This window comes from Macrobrachium rosenbergii, chromosome 37 (assembly GCF_040412425.1).
Source record: "Macrobrachium rosenbergii isolate ZJJX-2024 chromosome 37, ASM4041242v1, whole genome shotgun sequence".
Classification (NCBI taxonomy): Eukaryota; Metazoa; Arthropoda; class Malacostraca; order Decapoda; family Palaemonidae; genus Macrobrachium; species Macrobrachium rosenbergii.
In genome coordinates, this window is record NC_089777.1 from 20580617 (window position 1) to 20592259 (window position 11643).

Genomic DNA, 11643 nt, shown 5'->3' on the forward strand with positions numbered 1-11643 from the left:
ATAATTCGTAAGAATGCAGGAATAATTCGTAAGACTGCTAGAATTATTCGTAAAAAAGGAAAAAATATATTTCTGTTGTAAAACTACACTTTATTCAATTTGGTATTGTTTGTCAATGTGAAATAGAATTCAAATTCATTTTGAATACTATTTTATTCAATCCAGAATTGAGAGAAAGAGAGCCTGATAGCCAGATCTAGCCCAAACCCGGGAGGAGGTTAAAATAAGGGAGAAGAAGAAAGCAACTTCAACTTTCAAATATTATTTACCCAACAAACATTCCTTTTTGAAAATGTTTCTGGACCAAAAGGCACTCGTTAAAGTTATTTCTGTATATAAACAAATACTATTTCTATATTTCAGGCCCAAAAAAATTAATATTTGTGCCAAATATTCACGGAGTTGTGTTACATATACACATTTAGCTGTATTTCAGGAAAAAACATGAATATTTGTGCCAAATATTCACGGAGTTGTGTTACATATACCCATTTAACTATATTTCAGGAAAACAGCATGAATATTTGTGCCAAATATTCACTGAGTTGTATTACATTTACCCATTTAACTATATTTCAGGAAAAAAAGTGAATATTTGTGCCAAATATCCAAGTTGGAGTTGTGTCAAATATACTCATTTTAATGCATTATGTATGTCAAATTTTCCTTTGATTAACATTTGATTAATTGTGCCAGATATTAAAATTCTAACATCGTTTGTTTATAAAATATTCACATTAACGTATATTGTATATTTGGTCTTACAAGTGTCTCAGTTATTCTCTTCAGCTAATAATTGTATTTGAGTTGAAATATTGCGCCAAGCAAATGGCGTGCATCTTGACCATATAATTATGGGAAGGTTTTTCAGTTGTAAATAAGGTGTTTCGGTACTATTGTACTTTTTTTATGCAAGCTATTTTCAGTAGGTAGGAAAATTGCTATGAAGAGCCTGGTTAATGTTACGTAATTTTAGATCGAAGTGTTTTGATATATATATATATATATATATATATATATATATATATATATATATATATATATATATATATATACTGTATGCTGTTATTCGTAAAAGTGCTATGCAATTCTCCCGTCTGTTATGTGGTAGCGTACTCGGCAAGTTAATAGCCCCGCGCTCTTGTTATCTTGACAGACAGGCAGACATTGCGGAATAGACGACTTCTGTTCAACTTCCTAAAATCTATTAACATGACGACCAAACTCCTGCATTTAATATTTATTAATATGCGTCTAAATAATCTACATCATATAAAGAACGCAAAACAATAAACGCTAGACTAATACGTAGCATGTTAACACTTTCCGAAGCTCCGTTTCAGAGAGTTCGCCGTTCCTTCGTAACGATCAAGCTCAGATAAAAACAAACTCTGTTCTTCTTCTTTTTAAGGTTACTGGGTGTGGCTTGAGCAAAAACCCGGACGCTGATCTCTCTCTCTCTCTCTCTCTCTCTCTCTCTCTTCAGTTCTGGATCAACGTCCACTGGTTTAACCTCCCCTTCCCCCCACTCCACCAAGGCCAGGTGGACTTTCAAGGCGAAAGGGTAAACAATGGAGAGAGAGAGAGAGAGAGAGAGAGAGAGAGAGAGAGAGAGAGAGAGAGAGAGAGAGAGAGAATTAGTTTATGAGCGTAACCGAAAACAGAAGAGTAGCTAAAATGCACGTAGTGGAAGACCAGGGAAAACTTTGAAAACCCATTTTTAGCCAACAAAGTGGGCGAACTGTGGGCGGCCAGGGATGAACCATGTATGGGCGCGCTCAGATGAGCCAGATACGACCATGGAGTACAGAAATAGATATATAAATGAATATTGAGGAACTGGTAGGATCCTCATTTACTTTCTGTAAGTAACTGGCCCCATGATAGCTGCCATAATGATTAGACTCATCAGGTTTTGAGAACCGTTGGAGTTTTGTTAATTAGATAAGCCCAGTTTCATTCTCAAGTTTCATTGCTAGAATTCGTTGATCCTTTGTTCGTAAACCGTAATATATGATTGCAGTAAACATTAAAAGGCATCCTGTAAGTTACTGAGAAAGTAGGTCTAAGCCCTTCGTAGCTAGATTTTTTCATATGTAGGTCTAAGGGTCGTCTATTTTCCAGCTAAGCTTTCCGAACTGAGAATTTATATTTTCACCTTTTCATCTCAAGATGAGTCAGACAACAGACATGCAGAGTCTGTATGGATGTTTGTTATGTAATCAAAAGTACCTCATAAACAAGACATGATGAGCTCCAGTTACGGACCGGTAGTTTTCTCTTGGACAATGTTTTGTGAGCGCTCAAGGTCGTCTTCTACTGGGTAATTTTAAGAGGGTTTAAGATTGTCACGAACGACAAACCAAAAGACAGTGCAGGGTAATGTAACTGGAGCGAATTTAGGTATCATTGTCTATTTTAACTCGTCACTCCCGTGTTCAAGAAAGTCTGATTTTATAAATGTAAAAGAATGGGACAAAGATTGTTTTCTAAGAGCTAGGCCTAGCTTTTGGCTTTCACGGAAAAAATCATTTGGCAAATTTATAAGTTTACCTAATTTAAAATCTAAACAATGATTTTTTTTATTCTTTGGGTGCAAGCACTTGGAAGTCTGACTTCAGATATAATAAGGACAAAAGTAGACATTTTAGATACGATATTTTGAAAAAGGCGGAAGGGTGGTAACTTGTGACACCATAACGAACTCGGTTCAGCTCTATTAGACCTATGTACAGCATCGCATTCGGTGTAACGGTCATTGCGAAAACCAGGTTTGAGATAACAAAGGAAGGATTAAAATTAGAAGTAGGAATACTAAAGAAATATTGTTGAAATGGACATAATAAAGAAGGGATTAAAATTAGAAGCAGAAATAGTATAGGACTGCAGTTGTAAGGGCTGAGCCTTTGCACCAGGTATCTCTCTCGCTCCAGTTGACTAATGTCTGCGCTTAAACTTTATTTTGCCATTATTTCGTCTGTATTTTCCAACAGCCTCAAAGTCCTTTCCAAAATTATATAATTTCGATACAAATCCATTGTTGTAACTGCGTAGTATAAACAAAAATAGCTGATTAAGTCAAGTAGAAAGAAAGCCTTTGTAACGGCTCTATACAAGTTGTCCAGTGGAATTCGTCTAAAGATTTATTAAAGGAAGAAGATGAGGCGAAGGGAAGGGCACCTCCCTTCTCTGCTCCAGGCGGAGGAGAGGCCCCCAAGGTCGCCTCGAAGGAAGGCTACTTCAGATCTCCTGCTCCTCACCACGCCCTCTCTCTCTCTCTCTCTCTCTCTCTCTCTCTCTCTCTCTCTCTCTCCTACATCTTATAACTATTCTGGGACTCCAAATAATGTCCAGATTTTAATAATATGCAGTTATTATTATTATTATTATTATTATTATTATTACATACATACATACATACATACATCCATACATACATACATGTATGAATAATTGCCATGCCAGGAATAATTGTTCCATCTCAGTGGCTGTGATAATTACCTCGGAGAGAGAGAGAGAGAGAGAGAATGACCTTAAACTCCACCCTTCCTCGTACGTTGAAGAAAATTCAAGCTTCCTATCAATTTATTTGTCTATTTATTAGTTTATCTTTTATTTATTTTCTTATTCATTAGTACAATAAACTTATCACGCCAAAAATGTCATTTATAACAAAAAAATAAAACAATAAAATTTAGTATACTTGTTCTAAATAGATTTCCATGAAAAATATTACTTTCCTATGCAGCTGACCTCTGCTGATCTTGTGACCTGACCTTCAACAGCTCGCTTTTTCGTAACCTAACTTGAACTTGGCAGTGAATCTATCTTGGCGTTAGAATTACTGACCTTTAAAGGTATTTGGTATAGTGCATTTCAGAATGAATTAATTTTTACGTTGTGCAAATTAATTTACTAATCAAATTGTTCTTTATCTATCTTCAATACACACACACACACACACACACACACACACACACACACACACACACATATATATATATATATATATATATATATATATATATATATATATATATATATATATATATATATATATATATATATATGCATCTCAAGCATTCAAACATTCTAATTAAAGTATGTAGAGAAAAAAAAAAACGTAAACCAAGGAAAACAAAACGATTTACAACCATTTTAATTTTCATACCCCGATCTGTCCTTACGCCCGGGGTCAAGATTTGGGCTGCTCCTAGGAACATCTGCCCCAGATTAACCCAGGTACTGGATTAACCAAGGTCAGGCCAGGGTCATTCTTGAGAATTACTGATAATCTTTTGTTTCTCTCTGAATTAAATCTACTTGAAACGTCTTGTTCAGAGGTGGGTTAAGGACTGATAGGCCTATAGACTGATATTATTACTTTTTATTTAATTCGAACAATTTATTTTTCATTGTGTTCATAAAAATAAACAATTTAGGGTACAGATATTTTGAACAAATTTCTGCAAGAAAAATAGAAAATCAGAACAATTAAAACTGAATTCTAAATATATATATATATATATATATATATATATATATATATATATAGATTTTTATATATATATATATAATATTTAAATATATGTCTTGTTTAGTTCACATTTTCCAACCTTTGTCCAGGGTCGTATTAGTAAATGAATATTTCTGTACGCATTTATTTTTATCAATGTATCTCTCCCCATTTGTTATTCCAAATTGTACCCGTACCTACATAAGTAGATTTTTTTTTTTTATTTAAAGATGTGTACAATTTTTAAAAACATTCGCTAATTTAATGGTCTCGAGGTTAGTGTTCTAGTACCTTCTAGAAAAGAAAAAAAGTGCTATAATAGGACTGACTTATAGAGCTAGGCTTTTCTAGTTCTGTCTAAGATAGAGAGATGATTAATAGGCCTAGTCCATAGGAAAACTAAAATTTTCTTTTCTGTTTCTGAGTTAAATAGATAGATAATTAACAGGCCTATTCAATAGAAAAAATTAATTTTGCCTAGAAACTATTGACGTCTACAGATAGGCTTTTCTAGTGCTTTCTAAAACAACCAAATAAATAAATGGTAGGCCTATAGTCTACTGCGAGCCATAAAAACTGGCTGTTCACGACAAAACGGCTTCAGATCAGTAAAAGAAAGCAGTTTTTTTTATCAAATTAAAAGCGTGACAAAGGCACAATTTCAATATCAAACTATAATTAGTTATCAAGAAGTAAATAGCAAACATGTAAGCACGTGTATGAAAGAAAACAGACCCACTTAAGGTCCTAATACAGGTCAGGTCAAACCAGGAATAACCTTCTTTGGGATAATCTCAAAACACGAGTATTATTGTGGTCAGTTGGGTAGGATTACAGTAGGATATCAAGTAAACTTCTTTTGTGTCCTTTCCTTTAAGCTTCCTGGAAGGTCACTGGCGGATTGTGGAGACCCCTGACCTGTAAATAGGCCTTGACCATTTTATGACCCTCTGTGGTGTGTCATCGTTTTCATTCTCTTTTCAACAGCGGTAGTTTAAGTTAATAATTCTTGTGGCAACGATAAGTTATTATTATGATAAATAAAGAAAATGTGACAAAAATTAAATTAAATTTAAATTTTAACTATCTTCGGTAACAGTGGTAGCTGTGATGTACAGTTATTATTATTATTATTACTATTATAATTATTATTATTATTATTATTATTATTATTATTATTATTATTAACAAACGAAATAGATAAATAATTCAGTTTAGAGAGCTTACGTAGTAACAGAAATTTAACCATGATAGAAAACTGAAGCAAGCGAATATAGGTAAAACTAGGTAAAATAAAAAAACAAGTGAATTTATCTTTTCTAAAGACTTGTAAACAAGTTGAGAGAAAAATATAAGATTATTATGAAAATAATTTTGCTCTACGAGAATTTCGGAATAATTTTAGGCAGCCATCTTGAAACTGGTCTTGATTTGATAATCAACTCAACCACAAATAATAGAGAGAGAGAGAGAGAGAGAGAGAGAGAGAGAGAGAGAGAGAGAGAGAGAGATCATTTTCTTTCAATAACATAATGTTCCGTTTTCTTTTGCGCACTATTGAATGGGTTCCTAAAACAAATGACAGCCACCCTGACTATGCCTCTCGTAGCCACTTCGATCGACTCATAAATTTGATTTAGTCAAACAAAAGACCTTTCTTTAGCAGTGGAGAGTTGGTTCATACATTCGAAAATACTTCCCGATAAGAAAATCCATTGATTTTAGCCTATTGAATTGTTATCACATATCACTGACGCTCCGATCAACTTAGTCTAGGCCTAGTAATTTGAGAGATCTTGGAGGTTATCTCAGTGAGTAGTGGTACTATTGTTTTGAATGATAGAAATAAAGTGGAACTCCTGGTTCAAACATTTTAAAATAGTTCCAGTTAAGAAAATCCATTGACTTTACTGTCTTGTTTTATCATCACATATCACTGACGCTCCTGTCAACTGAGCCTAGGCCTATTTTTTTTTTTTTTTTAGACATCTTGACGGTAAACTCAGAGTGAGTTGTGGTGATACTAACTGCATTAAGGAAATAATATGGAGCATTTAACTAAACTTTAAGGTAAATTCCTTGAAAGGTAAGGCAGCTTACCCAGTATGACATTACCTAGACAAATTTTCCCTTACGTCAAGGGGGTAAATCTAACCTCACGTATATATTAGGCCAAGCAGTGTCACGTGACGCGAGTCTCTTGTCAAATTTGAACCAAACAGATTTGTCAAATTGAGGTGCATTTATGCCAGCACGGGCTCTTGCTCACTAAGTAGTTAGTGCACAGTAAGAATAGTATACAAAATAAGTTAATAACCTTTTATTGTTTCTGCGTTTTTTTCACACGAATATATAATACTGTACATTTATATATGTATTCTTATCTTATATGTTAGGAATTCCATAAGGTAAAGTGGACATTGAACCAGTCTTTTAATATATAAATTCATATATATATATATATATATATATATATATATATATATATATATATATATATATATATATATATATATATATATATATATATATATATATATATATGGAAGTTTTCCTAACCAGGAAACTTCCATAGGGACATAAACGTATATCTGACTAATGTAGGTTATGGATAATCCTAGTTTAAGATTCCTCTCTCTCTCTCTCTCTCTCTCTCTCTCTCTCTCTCTCTCTCTCTCTCTCTCTCATCCTTGGGTAGTGCACTAGCGGCCGTGATAATAGAACTACGTAAACTCGAGTGGTGGGGGACGGTAGCACTCGGGGAGAGAGAGAGAGAGAGAGAGAGAGAGAGAGAGAGAGAGAGAAGAGAGAGAGAGAGAACTCAGTTACGTTAAATCCGATTGAATTAGGTACATGGTAGTTGGTAGAAGTTAGGGACTGATGTATGGTGTGAAGTTGCGAGCCTCCCGACCATGTAGATCCCGGGTAGGTCTAAAGCATACGTGCAATGATGATGGGTACTTACTTGTGGTCACCCTTCCAGGTAACGATCAGACCCAGTAGTTTAGTATAACGAATTTTTCGAGTCTCCAGATTTCGTATTTACCTCTTATCGCACTGTTCGTTATTCATATTAAGTTTCATTTTTCTCAAAATTTTATTTACTTGCATTAAAGAAAAATTTGAAGAAGACACATATATCAGTTATTTTTGTGGAAAAAAATGTAATCTTTAAATTGTAATTTTCATGCATTTAAGAAAATTCTAAAAATTATATATCAAAGATATATTTTTGTAGCGGACAAAAAATTGCTTTTAATTTTTTAGGCAGCGTCTTAATTTGCCTTCCTGTTCTCTCTCTCTCTCTCTCTCTCTCTCTCTCTCTCTCTCTCTCTCTCTCTCTCTCTCTCTCGCTTCTTCTTCTTCTTATTCTTCTAATTTACAAACATTCTTTCCGCCTAAGTTCATTAAAAGATCATATTCAAAACACAAGTCAACTCGTACCAAAATACTGTCCAATTAGACTCATCGACCCCACACTTTATACGACGGAAATCCGGAACTATCACAAACTTCCTAAAAAAAAAAAAAAAAAAAAAAACTTTAGACTTTGGTATATTAGCGGATGTTTTTCACTTCTATTGTACATTTACAGATGGAATGTCAATGCATCTTTGATATAACATTAGTGGTAATTTGAGTGACATTTTTTTTTATATATAATCCATTGAAGTCACTGGGTTCATCCGCCACTGTTAAGCGACGATGTCTGCGACATTGCATTAGAATTCTATCCCTGCTTTCCATTTTCCTCTCTTCGAATCTGGGCTAGATATGGGCATTATACTGCCCATCCCATCAGCCTCTGAATATAAAATAGCTTATTTTATATGGAGGAAATGGGTCAAGTTCCTTTTTTCAGAGAGCGTCCTTGAAATTTTAAGGGATTTCTTTATAAAAATGAATAAAAACTCTTAAGATAAAGTGAATGACTTCTTTATACATATTCATAATTAGGATTAAGAATACATATAAAGATTTTCAAGTTACATAACAAACAGAATCAACAAATGAACAAAGAAAGGCCATTCGAGAGTTCCTGTAGGCCTATACAATTCGAAATGGCAGCCTATGAGACTAATGGTAGTCCATGAGACAAACGGTAGCCTATGAGACTAACGGTAGTCCATGAGACTAACGTTAGCCTATGAGGCTAATGGTAGCCTGTGAGGCTAATGGTAGCCTGTGAGACTAATGGTAGCCTGTGAGACTAAGGGTAGTTTGTGAGACTATGGTAGCTTATGAGACTACCAGGCCGTTAGTGGCGTGAAGTCACACTAACTTGTACTCGGTGTGGGCTGATATCACCTAAAACTTTAGCAGCTGACGTCACTTGGAGATAAATTTCTTTGATATCACTTCGGACTTGGTGGTGGTGGATGGGTTTTCAAGACTGTATAGAGCTGGTGACGTTAGTTTATGTAAGTGAGGTCAGAATCTTATAAGCTGTAAGTAAAACTATTTATGATCGCCTTTGTATTGCAACGATGATTTGAAAATAGCTGACGTTTTGTATCAATACTCATCGATATTCAGTTTTTTTTTTATTACTTCATGAGGTTATACCTTCGTTTTTATTCATGTTAATGTCTGTCTGCATGTTTACAAGACTGTTATAGATTTTATTGATAGAAGTATATTGATTTTTTGCGTTGGCGGAGCTATGTGCTCTGTGGATGCTTTCTAGACCGTTAGTTACTGTTAATGGCGGAACCTTTCCGACCAAACACCCCCTCTCCCATCCTCTATTCACCTCCCTAACGGGCCCCCCTACCCCCCAGATAAGTTCATGAATATTTATACTCACCCCTAGGACAGACAATTTCAAAAATCAAGACAGAAAAAGATTATAAATGCATAATAATTAAACCTGTGTAAAGTGGCAATGATCTGGCTGTAATCACCTAACCATAGATACCATGATGAATATTATATACAATTAATTTTTCTTATATCAGTTAAATTTTCTAGTTAAGTACATCAACATCATACAGATATTATCAAATGATTATAATTTTCTCTTAATAGGATCATTGCTGCTAGCAGTTTCTGACACTCATTATTATACATTTCAGTTTTAAATGTAAGCAGTTTTTTTTACGAAATAAATAATTAAATAACTAAATAAAAGACAAGTAAATGCTTTTGGTATGGCCAAAATAAAACTTAAATCTCCATTCCAGTTTCTAAATTTGATAAAGAACAAAAGACATTGAAAATCTTCATTGTTTTCTTGTTTATTTGTTAAAGGACTAACACAACATCTGCTCCATGAAACATACATATTTACAAAACTATGAGTGATCTATTACGACACAAACGAACAGTCAATTTGATTCGTGCACCAACAGTTATATATTGATATCCTTTGCCTCATTAGTTTAACTGTGAGAAATAGTGAACAAATGTGGTATCTCATATACTCGAATAATTTCACATTTTAGTGACTCTTCTGAAATGTTCAAATGTGGCCACATCATTGAGTCGAGGCGTACGTGAAAATGTGAAATGTACGATTGTCTTTTTGTACTTTGTGATGCATTCTGAGGGAAATGTGAATATAATAAACTCTGGATAGAATTAGGCATTAACACAGAATTGAAAAAAGAAGTGAATTTTTGGCACATTTTCTATACAACCGTCCCATCTTCTTCTTCTTCTTCTTCTTGCACTGAGATTTGAGAATTTAGGTCCTAGAAATTTCTGGTAGGTCTTATCATCATCTGCGACGTCCTGAGGTACTCCTTGTTCCTCCACATGTGCCAGTTGATGCCGATGCCGTCGCCCTCCCCCGGCTCTCGGTAGGGCCCGTTCAGGTTGGCCCAGGAGCACCGGTTGAACCACCACCCGCCGATCTTCCAGTACTTGGCGCAGTTGATCTCGTGGGACGTGTCGTGGTCTTCGTCGTGAGTGGTAAACAGCATCCCGTCCGCCGTGAAGTTATCGAGCTTCCCTTCGTTGCCCATCGAGTCTCCTGACGTCCCGCTGTAGCCGGAGATGTGCAGCCTGTAGCCGCGGTCCTCGCTCTCGATGTAGAAGTGGTCGTAGTGGGCGTAGGCCGTCACGCCCGCGAAATCCGAGAGGTCGATTCGCAGCTCGTAGTGGCGCGTGTTGGTCCAGATGTAGATGTTCTCCAGCCCGATCCAGTAGTCTGAGGAGACGTTGCCGAAGCCCATCTTGTAGTCGAACCACCCGCGGTTGAAGTCGACGTCCTTCGTCTGCGAGGTCCTCTTCTGGATGACCGTCCACCCGCCGCCGTCCGTCTCCATATCGCAGGCGACGCTGACGGGGCGTTTCCCGTTGTGGTCCATGTGGAGCGTGTAAACGCCCGACTCTTTCTGCCCCCTCGTCTGGAGGTCGGAGCAGTCCAGGTCGGTGAGTCGGGCCAAAATGTCCGACGTAGTTTGCTCCACAGTGGAAACCCTCCCCTTCAGGAGGTTCAACCTGCTGGTGAGGGCCTCGTACATCCTCCTCATGACTAGTAAAAGGTCACCCTCCCCTTCGAATATATCTGGGTCGAAGTCATCGTCAGCGTCGTCCGGTTCCTCGACCTCTGCCTTTTCTTCTTCTTTCTCTTCGGCCACGGCGTCGAGGCTCTCGATGTCGTTAAACTCCGACACCGTCGGCGTGTTTTCAGTCGTCCCCACGTTGCTGATCTCAACCTCGTATGCCTTGTCAACACCGCCGTCAGCTTTGTCCATCAGGCCCCCCTGGATGTCGTTAATCCCAGGGGCAAGGCCCCCTTCGCTCTCCTTGAGCAACGGGAGATTCTTGGCCCCCAGGAGGGGAGAGAGACCAGCTATAACTTCTATATCCTCTCGGCCTACATCGACGGTGCGCGAATCACAGTACGTCAACATTAGTACCAACAGAAAAACGAACTGCATTTTGGCTAATTTCATGAGCTGTCGGAGAAGTCTGTCACAAGTTCTTTCTTAACTGAGTATCTTAACGTCTTTGATGTCCCTTTTAGCCACTCGTGACGTCAGACAAACGTCGAATTGTGACGCCTTCCCGTGGTGACGTTTACGGGAGCGCTCGAAGCTCCGATGGGACAACCGTTGCTGTCCCTACGAGGGGCGAGAGAAGACTGATCTCGTCACCCCTCTTCGGCGGTTGCTCTCTCT

The 11643-nt window shown here is 36.9% G+C and overlaps 1 protein-coding gene across 1 annotated transcript; it reads right to left on the reverse strand.

Annotated features, from left to right (window-relative positions):
* Positions 1-9741: 9741 nt before the first annotated feature.
* LOC136825400 (microfibril-associated glycoprotein 4-like) lies at positions 9742-11643 on the reverse strand. Its single transcript, XM_067081717.1, has one exon. It carries the CDS (start codon positions 11416-11418, stop codon positions 10210-10212), a length of 1209 nt encoding a protein of 402 aa, XP_066937818.1. The 5' UTR covers positions 11419-11643; the 3' UTR covers positions 9742-10209.

Excerpts from the sequence above, each read along its gene's own strand:
- LOC136825400 (XM_067081717.1), bottom strand. The coding sequence starts at position 11,418 with ATGAAATTAGCCAAAATGCAGTTCGTTTTTCTGTTGGTACTAATGTTG.